At 40.9% G+C, this 21,556-nt stretch overlaps 1 protein-coding gene across 1 annotated transcript in view; it reads right to left on the reverse strand.

Moving 5' to 3' along the window:
- The window catches only part of csmd2 (CUB and Sushi multiple domains 2), a 269,206-nt gene that overhangs the window by 84,801 nt on the left and 162,849 nt on the right, over nucleotides 1–21,556 (reverse strand). The window contains exons 13-24 of the mRNA XM_088602480.1: nucleotides 15,658–15,840; nucleotides 12,542–12,868; nucleotides 10,604–10,798; nucleotides 8,150–8,288; nucleotides 7,010–7,197; nucleotides 6,237–6,425; nucleotides 5,841–5,957; nucleotides 5,083–5,298; nucleotides 4,470–4,658; nucleotides 2,997–3,166; nucleotides 2,441–2,597; nucleotides 1,831–2,022 (exon numbers count right to left, since the gene is read on the reverse strand). Of these exons, the coding sequence (XP_088458606.1) occupies nucleotides 1,831–2,022; nucleotides 2,441–2,597; nucleotides 2,997–3,166; nucleotides 4,470–4,658; nucleotides 5,083–5,298; nucleotides 5,841–5,957; nucleotides 6,237–6,425; nucleotides 7,010–7,197; nucleotides 8,150–8,288; nucleotides 10,604–10,798; nucleotides 12,542–12,868; nucleotides 15,658–15,840 (2,262 nt within the window). The remainder of the gene's footprint in view (nucleotides 1–1,830; nucleotides 2,023–2,440; nucleotides 2,598–2,996; nucleotides 3,167–4,469; nucleotides 4,659–5,082; nucleotides 5,299–5,840; nucleotides 5,958–6,236; nucleotides 6,426–7,009; nucleotides 7,198–8,149; nucleotides 8,289–10,603; nucleotides 10,799–12,541; nucleotides 12,869–15,657; nucleotides 15,841–21,556) is intronic.

Below are 21,556 nucleotides of genomic sequence, written 5' to 3' on the forward strand. Positions count from 1 at the left end.
AAGAAGTAAACAGCTCTCCTATTTCCATGTTGATGCATCCTGACTGCTGTCACTCAAGTACCTGCTGGACCATGGTTTCATTAAAAGAGCAGAACATTTTTATCTGTTGAGTTACAAGCTTCAGCCACCTGAATATGCATTATTTCACTGTAACTAATGTGTGAACAATAAATGTAAAAAGGATAATTACTTGACTTCTGCAACATGTACAGTATGTTTATTACACATGGTTGGCAGGTTTTCACTTTAAAAATGCAGATAAAAAGTATTCTTGGGACATCTTTTGAAGTCATGAGTACTTTGGCATATAAGAAATGTTTCAGAAACACAAAGAAAAAAATTAAAACAAAAGCATATATCAAGTGTCCAATATGGTTCAGATCAAATTAATCGCTTTTTCTATCTCCAGAGCAGAGATATATACAGTACTGTATATATATATATTGCTGAACTTATATCAGACAAATATTCCCAGTCAAGGGAATCTGAGGATAATAAATCATTCTGAAACAGAGCCATCTTCACCCATACTGGTGATAGTCTGCTCAGAGTGTTGCGAAACAATTGAGCTTTCTGACTCTTACAAGCACTGAGTAAGTTAACACTTCTGCTGTTGTAAGATTGAAGAAAATAGGAGTTCAATAACTTTACTTAAGCCTTTTCAGATTTCTTTTACTTTTCAGAATTTGCCTCTAAAATCGCTGCTGTAATAACAGGAATGTATGCTGGATTGAAAACTGCGTTTAAAAGTCACAGAAACCAGGCAACAAGTGTTTTTTTCCTTGAGGATGTGCTGCATGAAGCACAGGAGACTTTTTCCCCATCACTAAGACAGTGACCTAAATGTGCTTAGTTTCTTTTGGCCTCTGTAAGAGGGCAGTGGGTTCAGGTCAAATGGAGATTCGTTTCAGAACCACATTCTCGAGAAGGCTAAGAAGAATGGGTAGCATCAAGGAGTCACCTGACCAGATTCTGGAAGGCAATTGGTCAGGTGACATTTTAAAAGCCAGGAAGCAGCGGATTTCTGGGTTGGTTTGTTTTGCTGACTGAAGATGATGATGCTGATTACTGACTGTGGAAACTCTGAGTTTGGGGGAAAACCACAGAGGGAGAGAGATTGAGTGTTTTTATGAATCTGCCTGGTATGTTAGGGACTTGAAGTCAAAAAAGCAGTTCAAAGCAGTTCAAAGCAGTTTGTTTATTATCTTTTATTTGTCTCACATTAAATAAGCTGCACTGCTTACAGCTACATTTGTGTGTCTGTTTTCCTGGGATCACTTATTTTAAAGATCTCATTATGGCATGACAAATACAGGGCAATACATACTGTAACACACATTACTATGGATTCAATTTGGAATCTGTCCTTATAAGAGCAACAAGGTACATTCCCAAGCTTAAAGGGATGTCTTACATTGACAGGTGTAAAGTACTGAATCTTTTTTGTCTTGAACCGCAAAGACTGTGAGCTAACCTGTATCAAATACCAAGTATTCATAATCTTTAGAAGCACAGTAAATCCAATAGATTTCTCCAAGATCAACAGTGAAACACAAACAAGTGGAAAGTAACGCAAAGTGTGTTTGAGACTGAGAACTGGTTGAACTGGTTTAACACAGTTAAGGGAGTTAAGTCTGGAACCAGCTACCCAAGAAGTGTAGGATCCATTAAATAACACAAATGATTCAGATGGGCTGGGCAGTTTTCTCTTGTTTTTTGTTCTACTACTGTACAGTATGTGCAATGAATGGCTGTCAAAGTATCAGAGTGGATGCTCAGTTTACCATAACTGTATAACCATAAGTAGCCCAATCTGCAGGATTCTCTTACCTACGCAGTGTGGAAGAGGGCTGTTCCAGGCCCGCCTCTCTCCGGTAAGGCAAGTAAGGACTTCGTTGCCCTTCAGCGTGTACCCAGGGTTACAGCTGTAGGACACGGTGCTGCCTGCAAAGTGACCCTTGTCCTCTTTTTTGTAGCCAAACTGGGGCACCCCAGGGTCCTCACACTTCACCAGCTCAAAACCTGGAGTCAGAGAGGAAATTAAGTCAGCAGTGTCACGGAGGGTATTCTAAGACAATGATAAAGTAAAGCCTTCACCAGAAAATCATAAATTACAAACACAGCCGTAGGTGCCACTTGATACTGGGTCCTATTGTTTGGAACTAGGATGTGGGCCAAATATTTCATTTTAATTTAGTTTTGAAACTATAGTCTTTAATCACCCTCTCTGTAGGGACTGACAAACGTGGCAGCCTATTTAGTGCTGTCTGGTGCTCAACAACAACAACAAGCCAAAAACATGTATAGGACAATGTAAGTGGAAATACAGAAACATATCACCCAATTTCTTCACAAGCTAAGATTGTTTCTACTTCTGGAATTCGAAAACTCCCCAGACAGATAGAGACAAGAGTAGAAAGAGAAGGAGAAAGGCACTAACTGGTGAAGTGCAGCTCGAATCCCTTGCTGGTGTTCTGGGTGTTGCTGATGAACTCCAACCACAGGGAGCTGGAGGTGCTATTCAGAGCGAGTCCCAGCAGGTCCATGCCAGAGTAGATACCCAGCAGGCGGGCACGGTTGCTGTTGCCATCATAAACCTGTAACACAGCCAGAGGCTTTAATCTGAGCCCAAAGGCACAATGCAATTAGCTTTGTCCGCTCACATGACAGGGTTCAGTGCACTGAGCAAGTTGCAATAATGTTGTCCCCCTCTAAGATCTAGACAGCACAGGGCTCTGCCATACTAGAATACTTGCTCTTCTGGCTTGATGGAGTTATCTGCTCTCTATGGAGTGGTATCGTGCATGCTCGGAGATCGGATCCCAGCCGGGACATGGAGAGGTGTGCTTGTCAGATGAACCACACACATCCTTCTACTGCAATCGTTATGCACAGAAACTGCGATAGCCCTCAAAAGATGTGGCAGGTGCACTGAGCTCTTTTGCAGCACCCCTGGGGAGAACACAGGTACAGAGCTGCAGTGCAGCCCATCTCACCTTCAGTACATCCCCTCCCTCCAGTCTGAAGTCCCTGGCCCGTAGCTGGATGCCTTTGCCCGGCTGGGTCTGGATGGAGTAGATGCACTCATGGTTATTGCTGTAGTAGGCGGGGTAGTTGGGTGACAGGAGGACGCCCTGGGTGCCAGTCACAGATGAGCCGCACTCCGCTGTGTGGGGAGACACCAAAGACTTCACTTCAATGCCACCCCAAGCATCAAGTACACACTCTCACACGCTTAAGCTTCAAGAGCCTGACTGCATGGCAGCAAGCAGATAAAGGTGCATAAATTAACATACTGTACACTAAGGTAAAGGGCAGGTGCACTGAGCTCTTTTGCAGCACCCCTGTGGAGAACACAGGTACAGTACAGGGCCTGCAGGACTTTGACACCTGAAGAAGGCTCCGCAGCCAAAACTTTGTGTTTTCTTTGTTCTCTTTTCAGCATGGAATAAACCTATTACTTGTTCCTACACTAAGGTAAAGTTTACTTGTGTACTAAGTTCTTCCCTCCTGATAAAAGGAATATTGTTACTGTATATGTCAAGAATAATATTAGAGAAAGAGAGCTTCATTTGGATATGAGGATAAAAATGGCCATTTGTCAGACAGTTCAGTTTAGAAGACCCCTTAATGTATGTTAACAGCAATGCTAATGTAGTCTTTGCTGCTAGAAATTGTTTTATTAAACAGTAATGGGAAAGAAAGCTTGTCTCAGTAATGTAATGAACCACCTCCTGAAATTCAAAGTGTCCATTATTTACTTTCCGCTTCTTAAATAAAATTTCAGTTTTCCCATTTTTCTATTATTGTCAAATACAAATTACAGGTGGAAAAAAATAAATAGATAAGCGCTCTTGAGAATATTAAGTAAAAGCTAAAAACACTTCATTTAAGTTAATCTAAATGTTTATTTATAAATCTGTTATCTTGACTTACTGCCCCTGAAAACCATAAACATCTAGATAATATAATCCAGACTGCAAAAAAATAATTCAAAATAAATTATTATAATTTACTGTAAATTACAAAATCATCTTATTAAGAAATTGCTTTTTTAAGCCTAGAGTCACGCACAATTTTATAACGTATTTGGGGGGAACTAGCAAATAAGTTCTTGCAAGATTTTCTTTCAAACTTCATTACAGCTGTCAGCATCTATCGTTTCTGGAGGAAAGTAGAGGAGACAGCAAAAATGAGGGCACAGGGCTGCTCAGGCAGAGCCAAAAAAACAAGCCTTCCAGCCTGTTCAAATGCAGAGCTTTGGTACAACCTGCTGCATAGTTACAGTAGGTAATTAGCTGATCTGATTCGGAAAGATAGCTGTATCAAAGTCCTGGAATGGGATGGACTGACAGGTGGCAGTATTTGATTAGTCTGGGGAGAGCTCCTGAGCATTTCTTTGTCTGAATTTAGAAAACAAGTTTACATCAAATGTCAACCAAGCAAAATGAAAGCACGTGACCACCTACCAACACACCTTGGCAGAGGGGAGCTCCATACCCGGCGCCGACCCCCGAGACACGTGACCCGAGAAGGACCCTCCAGACGGTACCCCGGGAAGCAGGAGAAAGTCAGGGCATCCCCCACCCCAAACTGCAACCCCTTGCGAGTACTGAACGGAGGGACCCCAGGGTCCTCACAGGGCTCTAGTTCGTACTCTGAAAGGCACATAGAAGAGGAGGAATGGAGCTCATTCGCAAGGTCACATGAGGAATCAGCTTCTGGTGTAAAAGCATGTAAAATTCAGTTCAACACTTCACAGTTATGTCAGCAATGGCGACTGAAATTTGTCCCAGTGCAGTCCAGATAAAAATAACAAAAGTAACAAATATTCAATCCATCACATGTCAATTCCACTTCCATTCCTATTCACTACAGCTGGATAAAGTTGCAAAGTGTGGCAAGCCTCAAATATATACTGTATATGATAAATAAGTCATTGATTTTTGAAACGTGTGTTACATGAGAGATTTGATAAAAGCAGCTTTCTTCTGATAGATTTGGCCTAAAGAGATAGACATGAAGCTTCAGGAAGGACTGAATCCTGTTGCTGTCCCCGAGTGTGCTCAGCACACACCGCACCTGAGAAGGTGATGTTGAAGCCCTCGTAGGACACGGAGAAGTCAGACAGGAAGCGGATCTGGGCGGTGAAGTTGCCGTACAGTCCGGCACTGAGTGGGGGGGGCAGGGTGGACCCTGTGAGGCGTTTCAGAGGGTGGGAGAAGCTGCCGTTCTCCGTTATAAGCAGGTGGTCATGAGGGCTTTCAAGGTGGAAGGTGTGGAAGTTGAACTGCACACCTGCAGTGGGGAGCAAAGGAGACAGGATTACCGCTTGGGATGGAAGGAATAGGAGTCGTTGTGATACACTATCAGAGCTGAGGTGAAAGGGCAGGTGGAAATGGTGATTGCGTGTGATGACACAGAATGAGTATGAGGCCATGGCAGTGACAATAAAGGGCAAAGAGTGAGAGAGGAAGGCACAGATAGAAGAGACACGATGATGTGGAGAGAGGATGAGAGAAAATGAGCAGAGAAGCAGAGATGTGTCTCTTGTGCAAATTTCGATCCTCAAGGGCAGAGGAGTGGATAAATGTGGGGAGAGAAAAGGAGACAGGAGGAGACTGGAGCAATAAGAAGATAATAAAAGCTAAGGAAAAAATGAAAAATGTGCAGAAAGGAATGGAGTCTGCTTTTTCATTAGCCCCTAATTTTGTAGGATTATACCTACTGTAAGTAAGGCTCAAGCAACAACAGAGCTTGTATTTTCCCTCATAACATACTGTGTATACAGTACACATGACAATCAGAGGAAGTGCACTCTGCAAAGGAACTAGTCTCACCTTTGCCATGGGATGTTTCAATCACCCAGGTGCAGTTGAGGTTGTGGGGATAGAAGTCAGGAAAACCAGGAGACAGGATGGTGCCTGTGGATCCCTGAATGTACCCTCCACACAGAGCTTCAGAGGGAAGAATGAGAGAGGGAGAAGAATTTGAGTCCTGCAGTCAGTACCTGTACATACAACATACCTACAACATCAGGCTTTTCAAGCATTTCACGATGACATGCAGCCAAAATCCAACTCATTGCAGCTCAGGCTCACTACTGAAACAGGAAATAGCAAGATCGTCTTTCTTGTTTTTTTTGTGGCCTGTCCTACTGTATTTGTTTGATGTATTGATTGATTGATTGATTCACTGTCTTGATGCATTGACAGATCTCCAAGACCGAAGATTACCGTCACAGCTGGGCAGGGGGCGGCTCCATTGAAAGTTGGGCTCACACTCCAAGGGCTCGTTGTCGCTCAGAGTGTAGCCGGACTCACAACTGAATGTCACCAGGGCGCCGACGTAGAAGTCATTGCCATGGCGCTGGCCGTTCACAGGAATACCGGGATCAACACAGTGATCGGACTGCAGCTGCACCGCTGTGCAAAACAAAGAGACAGTTTTGGGTCCCGATTGCAATATGATTTTGATTTTTTTTTGTCTTGACTGGCAGTGTAATGAATCATTTCCACATTTGGATTACATCCCAGAAAAGACAAACATTTGAAATGCAAAATAACATATGTATGTAAATAAAACTTGCTGTACTGGTCAGCATTAGAAAGGATTTGGAACCTTTTTGAGGTTTTCTGTTACACTGCTTACTGTATGCATGCTATTTATTTAGGAACAAAGAATAAAAGATTCCTTGTGAAAAGAGATGTATTAAAGTGCCATAATCTTAAACTATTTATGCGTTAAACTTCTTTCCTTTAAATGGGATTGGCTTGAATCAAATTGGTGTAATTAAGACAAGATCTGAGTGGGTGACAGGTACTGCATCATCTGTGTTTGAAAAACAAAATTATAGATTTCTTAATACATTTCCAGGATCATTCTGTCTTCCAAACACCCAGTACATCTTGGCTGTGTCTCCCTTTGAACTGAGCAGCTCATCAGTGTGTGTGGGCATTAGGTAGGCAGCAGTTCAGCTCTGTTCAGCTCCAGCTGTGGAAATGCCTACTCTCATATCGGATCCGGAAGCCAATGTCCGAGTGGCTCTTGTCTGTGGAGAACATCAGGTAGAGGTAGTTGGAGGTGCTGATGAGGAATTGAGGGACCTGAGTGCCCTGGTAGCTTCCGATCAGTGGAGAAGAGGGGTATTTCCCATCCCGTACCTCCAGTATATCATAATTCACCTCTGTCCTGAACCTGGAAAATCACACACAACATTATCCAAATGCAGCGTGTTCATTGGAGAATAACGTCTGTTTTTATCCTTTGGATGTTATTTAGGAAATACTTTAACCAATATCTTACAACAACAATCAACAATATCAACTACAACAACAACAGCAAGAATAATAATAATAAAGTAAAGGTTGGGATAGAATGACCTTTTCTGGTTTTTGTTCCAGTAAAATATTTTGTTTTAGTAAAAAACCTGGAAGGTTTTCTGGCTGCCACCAATCGGCAGAGAGGAGTGACATCTGTAAAGGAAGACAAGCACTGCTGGCTGCTTGGCTCCCATGAACTTTCCATGTTATTTAAGGGACAGCAATTCAGTCCTAAAAGCAGATTTAACCCACAGAGAAATCTATAACCAGAAAGCTTTCCACAGGCAATGGGCATTCCTCCTGTTCATGTCTTTAAAAGTAATGTGCGCTGTGATTGCCTGTTTTCCTTGAAGCAGGATTCTGTCCATTTCACATGATTATCATACAGCCGACTTAAATGGAATCAAAGGCTGGAAAAACGAGCAAAGTACAGCAGGTTCAACAGAGTGTAGAACCCAATGTGTTATTTATGCAACATAAAATCAGAGGTACCACACATTCCTGCTGTGTTCTCATTCATTCCTTCACAGTTGTCCTCGAAGGTTAGCCTTACATGTAAAGAGATCTGTGTAACAGCTAGTGGGGATTTGATTGTACAGCCACAGCAAGCCTGACCACTCTGAAATCTCCAAATGACAGACAAAGGTTTTGTGCTTGTCTGAGTATGACATGCCATGGGGAACTGCCCATTCCCTGAAATACACGATCATCTGGAACTTCCAAGGATAGCTTAGAGCAACAGACAGAAAAGGATATACAGTGACAGAAGAACAGGCTGAGACGCACATACAGTACAGACATGCAGCACCGTGAATTGGGAAGTTTACTTGTCAAAGATGATCTTGATGGGGTATCCTGGTGGAGCCTCAATGATCCACTCACAGTTCAGGGCCTCCTTGTAGAGCTCCGGCCAGCCAGGGGACAGAATGATACCACTGGGTGACTTCAGCTCCCCACCACAGGGTGCTGTGAGGGGGACACAGCACAGCGTTCATACAGGGCATGTCCATGACGACTGATACTCCAATGCCCGCACCTCAGTGTGTACAAAGATCAGGTAGCTCCCATTTTTGTGAAGGAGCTCTAAAGCAGCACTTTGAATAGTGTGAAGGTAAATGTTGTTTTTGCACAAGTAAAAAATATTTCCATTACAAAATCAAACAGAAAAGTTAGAATACTTAATTTTTGACTGTTAGACTAGCAGTCTAGCCTTTACTTGTTCACTTGCAACCTACGCATGCTAACACAGCTACCCACCTGACACCCTGACCTGCTCACTTGGTGAGACCCACTGTGTTTTTCAGAAGCATGTTTATAGTGGAAGACAGTAGGGGTATCCTTAAAATGCTAATTATAAGGAGCAAATGGCTTGATCTTTTTTAATGGCGATATTGTGTTCGGTATAAAGAGAAGGACCTACATTTGGGAAATGCCATACACAGATAGAAGAAAATAGCATGAAAAAACAAGAGTTAAATGACAGTGTGAAATAGCATATGGGTTTCAGGTGTTGGTATTTCAAAAGACTAAAAAAGCATGAGCAGAAAATGCAATACCATGAATCTAGAGGTGGAACACAATACACAATCCATTGCATTACTTCCCCTGCGCTTTCACAGTCTCACTGAAGTGCTTTAAGATGTCTTATTGACACGCAGACCAAAGGAATGGAAAGACATCAGTTTCATGTGCTTCGACTTGGATGAAAAATAAAAACACAGAGGGACTTAAAAGAAACAGAAAACTAAACAAAGGATGACAAAATTGCCAAGGCTACGCACCACAGGAACAGCACAACAGAGAATAAAAATATTAGACAATTCTTTAGGAAATATTCCCAGCTGGCTCATTTCCTACGGTTAAAAAACCGGCAGAATCCTCCTTTGTTAGTTATCCGATGGTACACATACATCATGGTCTGTCGACAAAGCTTTCATCTCTAAAAGGCTTCGAATGGCTCTGCTAACTGCTCTGCCACATCTGTATTTATTTCTGTTAGCGACACTCTGTATTCACCACTGGCTGAAACAGACTCTGCGTAATGAAACAGAGCTGCCTATTCCACTAGAAAGCGTAATTAAATTCAGACCTGTTGATTGCCTGTTTTAATATTGCAACATGTTGCAATCATAAGATTGCTATTTATAAGATTATGTAGCACTCTTAAAGTCATTTAGATTTACATTTGAGACAGTCATAATTTCAATTCAGTTGTACATGTTTAAGTCTATCCTTTTCACCTCTATCAAGGCCAGGTGTGGGTGTGAAGATTCTTTTTATTTACACTTATCTAAGTAGAATAAAATGCAGTATATAATTATTTTAATATATTTATTACCGATATATTAATGTATTCTATTCTAATAAGATATGACTTTAAAATAGTAAAACATTGGAGTATTGTATCCTCGGTCAAGTATCTAAGTAAATATATTATTACATACAGTATAACATATATTAGTAATAACATATATTATAATACATTACTTACACTGCACTGATACAATTTGAGTTTTTAACTCTCTTATTCTGTGTGTTTTACACAATCTCGGTGTATGTGCTATTAGATGTGAACTCTAACCCCCCTCCCTCAAATGAACAGCACTACACCCTCTTGTCTAGCAGTCCTGAGCAAGTCCCTGGAGCAGATCTAGAAGAGCAAAGGAAGTCAAGAGCAAGCTGCGCACTACAGCCCAGATGCTGCAAGTGCAGTCCCAGGTCGTACCACTAGCCGACTGTGATAGAGATTCCGGAAGGGCCAGAGTGTCACTGGGATATGGTTGGGATCAGCTGGTTAGGGCTATCTTAAGTCCCTGGACAACAGGGATAGGCTTGCAGTGAAGTCAGACAGAGAAGTGGATCTCCTCCAGCCCACAGCGAAGCCCTCTTATCAGGGGCTGTGGAGACTGCAGATTGAATGGTGATTGGCTACAGGAAGGGGCGTTTCAGAGGAACATGTTTGCTCTTCCTCCTTCTCTCCATGGGGAACTAGCTTTTGCTGTGGGCTGAGACTCGGCTGATGATCCCACACCAGGTACAGTAGATACGGAATGAAAACAGAAACTCTGAAAACAGTATAATCCCCATCATCTACAGTACTGTACACAGACAGAGAGGTGTGTGGCATGGAGACATTTTGGCAGACAAATGGACTGCTGAATCCCCGGGAAAGCACCTATGAGCAAACCTCTGTAATTTAAACATGGTCAGATGACGTCTGCTATGTCTGCTGGAAGCATGACCCAATGGCCTCTGAGTAAGCAAAGCACGACCCAACCTACCCTCACACCGTGGCACTGCGTTGTCCCACACCACGTTACCGTCCTTCAGGATACAGGAGATGGTCTGGGAGCCGTGGGTCTTGACAAATCCCTCCTCACACAGGAAGGACATAGAGCTGCCCAGCTGAAGGCTGTCTCCGAAGCGTTTGCCATTGACAGGAACACCGGGGTCTGGACACTCATTATGCCGGAATGCTGAGTGAGAGAGATGAGGAGGGAATTGTTTTGGGAGAAACCAGAAAGGAGGAGAGAGTGGTTTATGCAAGCATGTACTGTATGTGGAATATTCTGCATTTCCTAAGGGCAATACCATTAGGTCTTTGGTTTTGGAATTTCTATGAATGTTGTATGAGAGAGAAAGGAGATTAGATATGCACTTCTTTTCTTGATTTTACTTTTCAGTTTTCCCACTGTGTATCAGAAGACTGGAGAAAGCTGTATAAACACCCAATAAACATGATCCCATTGTCAGAGGAGGATCAGTGACAATGAAATGTGATTTTCTGGGGGATAGGCCTGTGCGGATGTTAGATAATTATAGGCTATATTAATTAAATCTAAAATCGTGCGGAGGATAGTTTCCAGACTTCTGTAGTGCTTTAAAGGTCAAGGATGCTTACAACCAATCAGGAGATCATCAGGTATACATAAAACTACTGAAGGTGTCCGGAAAGATCAACTGATTGATCAATTGATTGGTTCTTTGATTTATTTGCTTATTGATTTGTTTATTTGTCTGAGTGTCGCATGCCTGACACAAACTGCAATGATTAATTCTTCTGGATCTGAAATATCCAAACCATGTCCCTGCTTCATCCATCACTCTAATTTTATTTATTAAGCCAGCAGCAATCTCCTGGATGGAGTTTGACGTCTTCCTAATTAACATGAATGATATAACACATCAGATTCATACAGGTGACAAACCAGCCACATGGTGCAAAAGACACAGAGTAGGCTTTGTCAAGCTCGATTTAAGAGACGTAGTATTTATTAATCGATTTAAGGGAAGCAATATTTTTAACTGATTTAAGATAACAGTGTCTATCAATTTGCTTAAGAGATGCAGTACTTATCGATTGATAGATTTAAGATTTTCCATGTATTTAATGATAACATTGATTTAATGAGACATGATTTTTACTTATGTATGTAGTTATTTAATGTTGAAAATGTACAGTAGTTGTTAATGTCTCTGGATGAGAGTCATGTAGGTAAAAAGTGGTGTGCTTCTGATACTGCTCCCCAGGCGCCTCAGTGTGATACTGTGACACAAGCCCCACACTTGATGCTGATATTGCACCTCCTCATGTGCTTATTCTCCAGGGGAAAGAAAAGATCCGCAGATTAAGCTTTGTGAGCTGTTTCCAGACATGTGCAGCTTTTTTTCTCAACTCAGAGCCTGGAAGGGGAAGCTTTATCATTTTGATAAAGAACCCCAATGTGACAATCTCACTAAATGCATTTTTCTATTTTAGATCTCATTTTTCTGCTTTTTCAGTAAAGTGTAAAAATAAAACATTTTTAATGCAATTTGTTTCCTAGCTTTGGTTGTGTTGACAAAGTATTCATCGCAGAACTTTTTTCGAGGGGTTTTAAATAAGAAATTGCTAGCATTATAGTAACACCAAGAATAATTCTCAAACAAGCATCCAGGAATAGTCAGTCTAAGTGGTGCTTTAATGACACCATTGCACTGCTTTCTCAGAAAATATTCTATGACTACAGCTGAAAGCAATCTGGAGTGACAGCAATGTGCCTACACAGAGCCAGATACTAAACTCCCCAGGGAGCATCAATGTTTGGGATTTAATTTCAGGATAAGCTTTGCGAACATGATGTTAAGAGTTGTACTGGCATCAGTCAAGTGGCCTCCCTGCTTTCACATTAGAGTCTACACAAGGCTTTCAGTACAGCTCTGGTTGGCCCTGCACTCACTGGTGAAGGTGATGTTGAAGCCGCGGTCAGTGTTGGTGTGGTCAGTGAGGAACTCCAGCCTGGCCACGTGAGCGCTGGTGGTGAGGGGCGAGGGTAGCGTGTCACCAGAGAAGGTCCCCAGGATGGGCGACTCGGCTTTGCCCCCGTCCTTTACCGACAGGAAGTCGAACTGCTTCTCCATGCTCAGATCGTTGAATGCCAGGTTGATGCGACTCTCTGGCTTGGTGATGATGAGCCATACGCAGTGCATGTTGTTCCCATAGTCCTGGGGGTAGTTGGGTGAGAGCAGCACACCTGATGGGGTGGTGAAGTTGAAAAAGCAGGAGACTGTGTGCAGAAGGAAAGGAGGTAAGATAAAAGAGAAGCAATGGGTTATTTCGAGGAATAACGAGACAGTAAGCTCAACCTATAGAGAAGAGCTCCTCAGCTTCAGGCTTTTCCGAATTCCACGCCATGACAGAGATTGCTCAAAACCCCTCCAACTCTTTAAATGTTTAATTGATCATTTACAGAATCAACGTAGAATTAAGTTGCTGGATGCGGGCTGAGCAGCACTACTGTCAAGGTAAAAGGGCAGGCAGAGAAAGGGAGGAAAGAATGCTAATTGCTTTTAGATTAATTATGTTTCAGATTTTGCTCATGTACAGTACATAAAAGGGCCAATAAAAGTAAAAAAAACAATCTGTACTGTGCACGCTAGCAGAAATGGCACACATAATACACATGATGCATTTTAATATGAAAGCAGCCAAACAACTCTGCAGAGGCAAAGCCTGATCTGGAACAAAAAGAAATACCTGGTCAGAGGAACTCCGACAGCTGGCAAAGCCATAGGGGGTTATTTCAAATGATGTTTGCAAAGGCAGGCATGTCGAGGGAGAGTTAACCCAAGCAGAGGTCCTACCATTTCTGGAGCTTGTGTTGATTTATGGCTTTATCATCAGCTTGCATCCACCAAGGAGAGGGATATAACAAATGATATTAGCTTTCAGTGTGCAGCCTTTCCCCTATGCATGCCCTATACACAGGGCTGCGTCCAGTGCATCTCACAACTGCAAAGAGTCATGTTTATAGATCGTCTCCTGCACTGCTGGGTTGTGATGGAAACTGGGCCTAATTCAATCTTAATTTGAGCTAGAAGACACTGGAAGGAGACATTATTGTACTTAATCACACAATCCCTTTAATGATTCTCATTAATGTAGATTCAATAGTGAAGGAGTACAATCTTTTCCTGCTGCATTGAAAGAAATGGAATAGTTGAAACACCTTGAACTAATTATAACTCATTTTAGGGAGAGATCTCAATCCCAAGCTATCATAGCCAGCTAAAAACACAAAAGGAAGGTGGCTGTGAATCATTCAAAATTAGCTGAGAGAACTTTCTATTTGGTTACTACCGCATTTATCACTAATCTATCAAGAATCTGACAATAACTGCCTCAGTACATATAGCTGTGTACTGATCGTGCTATATAAACTATAATCTATTGACTTACTTTTAATGGGGTTTCTAATTAAATTTTCTTGCATACCCATTTTGCACAGAGTGTCAAGGGTAAACAGATAATACAGATCAAGCTTATTAAACTCAGGGGATTAAAAAAGGACATTTGTGAGGAGAGTTTCTGTGATACAAAACAAAATAAGGATCTGTTTAATTTCCAACACAAAATGAGACAAATGTTATTAGGCTATGAGGGTGAGAATGTCACCTTCATACTGCACTTTAATAATGTGGTCATGGCAGCTTTTCCTCTAAATATTTTGAGCAAATATTGCTGTCTTTAATTGTATAGTAGGCAAATAACCACTTTTTTTCTGAAATAGTTTTAGAATTCAAGCTGATGATCTCAAACTTTTACCAAGACCCAAGGGCCTAGAGCTCTAGTTGATGATCATTATAGTGCAAAAGAGCTAAAAATGTTGAGTTCACAGAATAGCAATGCCATTATGACCCCAGAATTGCATGTATTGAGAGGAGAATTGTCTTTATTTAGAAGCACTTCTCAACAATGAATGAAAAAGGAATTGCAGCTAAATCTACTATTATGAAAGACATACATATATACAAAAAAGCAATAGAAGCTTTTAAACAAATCAATAAAAGTGTTTAAGAAGTAAATTTGCCAGTTGAGCCACACTATCAGTACAAAAAGCCAAAGAGAATCAATACATCTTTATTTAATTTTTAAAATGCATCTTTAGCAGGCATTAGATTGCACAGATGTATAGATGTAAAATAAACTGGCCATCGTGAGTTCTTAAATTACATGGCAGCAACGTACAGACTTAATGCAGATAACACAATCGATGCTGTGCGCTCTTGGTTTATAACATCTGCAGACCCATTTCTACAGCTCAATCTTATCCTGAAGGACAGACAACCGAGTAACTAGGTATATACAGTAGATGGATTGTTAAATTGATAGATAGAGAAATGGATGGATAAATAGAATATGAAGTTTATATCCTTGGAGAAAAAGCAGAGACAGCTGGCTTCTATTTGGAAGCCTAATGTGACTGAGGAGCACTAAAATAAACAAATCTTTAAATAAAAAGCCAGTTGGGGTGTTGACAGAGGAAGATGCTTTGACAACAAGAGGCAGACAGTGTAACATAATGTCTCAGTGGAGCTCCTGTTCAACAGCCTGATCTCAGTAAGGCTTGATCTGCAAGAGAACGGCTCCAGACAGGACACCTTTGTTTGTGCTAGGAGAGGCTCCAGGAGGAGGGGGCAGTGGAAGAGAGAGGAGAAGACAGGGAGTGCAGGAGAAAAGGCAAAAGGCAATTAAAGTAAAACACGAACAATTTACAGCAGAGTGTTTGGCAAAATGCATAGAAGGAAATGGAAGAAAACAGCATGTCTTGAGTTAAGGGAGGTAGGGTTTGGCAAAAGAGGCAAAGCTACTTTGGGAGCAAAACACCAGAGAGGGACAGAAGGGGTTGGGGGACAGAGAAAGAGACTAACGGAGAAAAAGGAGGGAAATTGGTCGTGGAGGCAAAGACAGGACGGGGTAGAAGACAAAAGTGGAAGCAAAGAGTCTGGGTAGAGAAAGAGAGACAACCAGGAAGGGAGAAACAGACTAGCTTGGTTTGAGGAATCTCTCACTCACACACGCAACTGGGCTTCTTGGCCGACCATTGGTTGTTCTTCTGACAGGTGATATTCTTCCTTCCCACCAGCTCAAAGGCTGGGAGGCACTCGAAGTGGAGCTTGTCGCCATGACGGAAGCCCGAACCCTCTCTCTTGCCATATGCGGGGATACCCGGGTCCCCACAGCTTCCTTGCTCGATTTCTTGGGTGAGAATAGAGAAAGGATTGGGAGTGAGTCAGAGTCAATGAATCACCCTGTAGTGAATAGCAAACCCTTTCACCAAGTAAATTTCATAGCTAAATATAAAACACTCTGGACCTCAATGATTATATTTTAAGAACTCTTACATCATATAAAGAGGACTGCTGTCTTACAGTAGGATTAGTCCTTTAGTGACATCAGAAAAGTCTCTTTGTAAAGTCCACAATGTCCTCTGTTCACATTGGTGGAAAAATTATTCGTACTGCCATGCTGACTGCACACACTGAAACTGTTAAAAAATAATTAGAAACATCGCACAGCAAAAAGCTATAGTCATATCAACACAGTTCCCAGCCTCAGCTCAGAGTCCATTCCTATCTCTGTGCAGTGAGCAGAGTCATGGGTTGTGCCTCTTGACTAAAGGGGATTGTTTCTATCTGTGCGCTTCACAGGCCATGTAGAGAAAGAGAAAATGTCAGAGCAGCAAGGCAGTGTGACTGCTGGGTGGTGGTGGAGAACACATTGCTTCTCTCATTGAGGGCTCTTCAAAGCCATGTGCCACACAAGCTCTTGCATGCATTAGAAGCAAACACACAAAGAATGGCAGTCTATGCTCGGCAAGGGTGGCATGACCTGGTGCCAACAGCAGAACTGAGTTTTTATACCGTTTGAAGAGCAGAGCAATAAATAAATAAAATTCACTCATCAAACTCAATTAGCCCAAGGCAAGGATGCTGCCTTATTCTAAGATTACCACACAAAAAGTTTGTCTTCTTTTTGTCTTGTTGGTTTGGAGTTTGACGCAACATTTCATTACGCACTAAAAAATTTAAAGGAGAATGTGTAGTAAAATAAATTCACAATCTAGACACACATTTTAATTCTTTTTTTAAGTATTAGACAAAATTGGAAACCATTGGGACACTTCAGTTGAGGTAAAATTTTCACAATTATTATAGCTGTAGGATAAGTAAAGGTGGGCTGAGATTAAAATCCAGCAAGGTAAGTTTGTGTGTACAGTATATATATATAAGAAGTATAAAATAAATGCATTTGTTTCACTTTGGGTCAATTATATGTATATATTTGATAATATTAGCATAAACATACTTTGGGATCAGCCCAGTGATTTAAAACAATAATAAGCATTGGGACACATTCATTTAATTGCACACAGATTTTTCACTTTGGTGTCCCCATTGTTTTGGAGGGCACTGCATGGATTTTAAGTTTTTTTTTTAATTTCCGAGATTCTTTAATAGTAGTAATAAAGAAATTTGAAACTGCAATAATCTAAAAGATGACAAAGTTATGTGAAAGGATAAATGCACCAGAGGGCAACTTTAATAAATGTGGACCTATGTGAACCCAATAAAACTTTAAACAAGCAAGAATATGCTCAGTAGATGAATTGCAAAAATATTTTAATGAGAGAAAAAGGTTTCATTACTCACATTTAATTTGGCTACCCTCTTCTCTATGAAAAGGTAATGTTTCCAAATGTAAATATTAAGAACACTACTAATTGCTCTATGCATTCAGTTATTGCTACTTAATGTGTACATTAAAAATTGAGTGTGTTTTTATCATATACACTAGAGGAGGATATAACACTGATGGCTCTGGAGAGGCAGGTGTGTCTGCAGGTGTTTTAGGTTTTGATATAAAGAAGCTGCACCTGAAGCACTGAGAGAAGTTGTTAAATAGGATATTAAATCCAGGAAGTAGCTGATTTAGCTTTGATAACAGCTGAGTTTGAATGAAAACGTGCAGGCACACTGGTCCGGATTGGACACCCCTGTGCCACAGTTAGATAATCCTGCTTATTTGCAAATACCAATTAACTGGGAAGGGAATTCAAAATCATTATTTGTAAAATACCTCAACCAACTACCAGTGAGAGACGGTGTGAAAATAACTATTGATTTTGTCAGTGTTGTAAAGTAAATGAGAATGGCTGGCACAACAGGAAAAAACAGACATAAGAAGGGAATGGTAGCAACACACAGATCAGAAGTAAGAGGAGAGGGAAAAAGATAAAGAGATACACGTGTTAGTAGATAGAAAATTAATAAAATGAGAGGAGTTATGAAATAATCGGGGAGTCAATAAGAGGAGTAAAAAAAAATAGACAGATGAAAGCAGATTAATTTTAGAAACTGCATTCAGCAGAGAAACAGGAAGGCATTCACAGCTGGTCTATAATATATTGCACATTACAAAACCCCAACAGGTTTACATTTTAAGGAGTCTGATGGACTTTGGGAGATTCCCGACTATCTGAAAAGGCATCTGGAGGGTCTGCATTGGGGGTCTGCAAGATTGAGCACCATCTGTAAGGGCTGCACTCCCACTTGAGGTTCACTCCCTGCAGGCACTATGGGATTTAAATAATGAAAAGGAGTAGACAGCTCTGGCAAAAGAGGAAAGCGGGAACGATCTACGCTCACCCTGCACTGCTACGGGGACTATAGAAGGAAAGCCAAATTTATTAACAGCTGGTGAGTCAGAACTGGGGAGGCGTGAAAACATGAGAATTCTACTTTTTAAAAATGTGAGCCAGCTGCAATTACATAAGTTGTCTTTTATGTCATTGCAAAGTAACTGACTTTATGGTTATCTTTTTTTGTCAGGAATACCTGTCCTAAGCCAACATGTACAGTTTCAGATTAATATAGTCTCTTGCAGTATTTGCCTTTAAGTGTGTGCAATGTAGCATGCTACTGGCTATAGTGAGTCACAGACATTAGAATCCATGCTACACGTGATAATAAATGTGGCATATTATGCAACCTAATGTCTCCCAATGATTTTGCTGTAAATAAATCCCACGTAATTTATCAATATTTATTCCATCTGTCTCAGATTCAGGCTATGGTCTGCAGCGCCAGCCAGTGAAACCCAGTTGTGGCCATGGTCTAGTGACCATCTAATTTCTGACTATTACCCTGCTTCTAAATCACAGTCTCTCCTTATGGACTTCCTGCTCACTGCTTGGCTTTTTCACAGCAAACTTGAAGAGGAAATGCAATACATACAGTAGCGGTATTCATAAAAAGGGGACAGGAAACTGATAAAATGTGTCTGAGTGATTATGATTATCTTTTTTTCCAACTAACCTTTTAACTACAACCTTTTCCTTTATAACAGTGGATAAACACAAGTCTTCGTTTCTGTACAGTATCAGTTTGTTCACTTATATCATTTCAAGAAGGGTTGATCAGAATAAGGCGTCAACAGAATTATGTCAGTCAGGTTGCGTTTTAGACGCTAATGTAAAAATGAGTCAACCGAGATTAAATTATTTTACCTAGCTTCACAAAAATAATAACAGCAAAGCTAGCAATAGTAGCCTTCTTATACAACAGTTAAATGTTAAGTATTAATATATTATAGCATGCATCAGTTCACAGAGTCCCTTTGCCAAAAAGCCTCCTAATTAAAGCAGAGAGTGTCTCTCACTCAAAACATCAGTGCAATTAAGTTGTCAGGAACCAACAAAACCCGTTTCAGGTGTCATGCCTCTGCACCCCATCTCTCAGTGTTTTGCCAGGAGCCCAGACAGCACATTTTGATCACTCTTGGTTTCCTTTGTCTCCATAACATTAAATGCAGAACAACTCTTGCTTCAGAATAAGAATACATACATACAGTACAGTATATACAGTATATATATTTCAAAATGCTTAAACAAAAGGAGATAAAAAGGAAGGTGTAAGAAGAGGGAAGGGCTTCATTCCCACACCCTCCTGGCTGGGTTCATTCACCCCCTTGCTCTCAAAATTTGGGTTTTGCGTGTGCTGTGTATGAGGGAGTACTTTTGTACTTTGTGAGCAAACTCCTCAAAGTTATTTAGTATTTTACTATTGCTGCAATTACTGGGAGAAACAGCAATAGAATAAAAGCAGGGTCATTTCTTCTCTGGATATCTTGATGGTGACTACTACAAGAAGCAGGTTTGCAGAAAAAATGAAATGTTCTTTAATGTGTGTGAGGATTAAAAAAGATTCTTATTTCACTGGTTTTATTTTCATGTCCCGTTCAGACCACCTAATAGGGTAATTTTGTTTTTTCTATCCATCCATGGTTTCAAATATCAACCCATCCAACATACTGAACACAAAAGCAATACAGAGGAAATGTGATGCATTTGTCACTGCTAGTTTGACATAGCTCATTTCACATTTCCCTTAAAGCTTGCATAACACATCCGCATTTTTGAGTTTGTTCCATATGTGATTAGTGTTGTTCTTGATCTCTGTCTCCTTAGAGAAGTGACACACGCAAATGTAGATTCATCTTCCAACTCCTTGTTGTTGCAAGTGACAAGGTTTCCGAACGACACATCTTGAATCATGCTGCTCTCTAGCAGCCAGAAACCGGCGTCACAAAGGAGGGTTTCAGAGTTGTGCATGCAAGCTGCCTGCCATGTCCGAAGATGTCTGGAATGGAGCTGGAAAGTAAAACGTCCTGACTGATCCAGGTCTCTGCACCAAACTGGGCTGCCTGCCACCTTGTTTGACATGGACAACAAACAGAACAGCAGCTGGATTAATGCCAGCAGCGAAGATTCTCCTGTGAACTGGCTTACCGGTGTCAATCACTATGGATGTTTTACCTATTTACCATTCCATGTCTTCTTTTTTCTGCCATGGTTGCCTGGGGCTTGTATCATGCAGAAAAAAGGTATGTTTATAATAATGATCTGCAAAGTAATTTGATTTTACTTGCAAAACTAACATTTCACTTCCAAATGAGGTTTTGAAAGCATTTGATTCGTGCTGATATCAAATTAACATCGCTAGTTACTTTCAGATATCTGAAGAAAAATGACAATGAAAGGGTTGTCACATGTAACCCTCACAGACCCTAGATGTCTTTCACAGAAAAGACAGTGAGTACTCCGGTCACACTCCTTGGCAGCTCCGTTCTTTCAAAGTACAATGCAAATGCAAGCTGATCTGGAGCATTGAATAACCTTGAGATGTGCATTTAGATAATGGCTTGGCTAAAAAATAATTATGTTTCATTAAATTGCTTTAAATTATATCTAACATTTCAGAAATTGTAATGGTAATAATCTCTTTTAATGATGATTGATAGTGCAAGTGCTATAAGTAAACAGCTAAAAGGTTTTAAAGAGATTTAAAAACAGATTCCTTAAGACAGAAGAGTCAGTACACAGAGCAAGAGCGATATTTTAAGCCCAAGCTTTAAGAAATGAGCTTTCACCTGGGAAACAGCACTATTCTCAGTGTTTAATTGGGGTCGAAACAAATTTGGATGAGAGAGAGGGTGCCTTGTCGCCATAAAGAAATATAGAAGACGTAACTTGGAAACTAAATGTTAAGTTATTCAGTCCTGTGCCTGCAGGGGGATTTAAAGAAACATTTAATCAGAAACATTAGAAGCCATTTAAAAATAACAAACTTCATGGTAGAAAATGAACTTTGGTAAAACTTGGGGGATTAAAAGAAAAGTGTCACATTGGGATTTTAAGACGGATTTCTCTGGTTTAAAGTAAACACTTGTCCAGCAGTGTTCAGAGAGGCACAAGGGAAATCAGGCGGCTTTGCTGATGTCAGATCCAATGACAGGGGTTGATGGAGGCTGGCCTTAACACTTGGTCTTAAATATTGTGTCAGGGGCCACTGAGCCCAATCAGCCAGGCAAGCAGAAATATTTAAAATTGCATTCAAGAAAAGGAAAGAGCCTT

The sequence above is a fragment of the Lepisosteus platostomus genome, chromosome 13 (genome assembly GCF_059453375.1).
Source record: "Lepisosteus platostomus isolate fLepPlt1 chromosome 13, fLepPlt1.hap1, whole genome shotgun sequence".
In the NCBI taxonomy this organism is placed as follows: domain Eukaryota; kingdom Metazoa; phylum Chordata; class Actinopteri; order Semionotiformes; family Lepisosteidae; genus Lepisosteus; species Lepisosteus platostomus.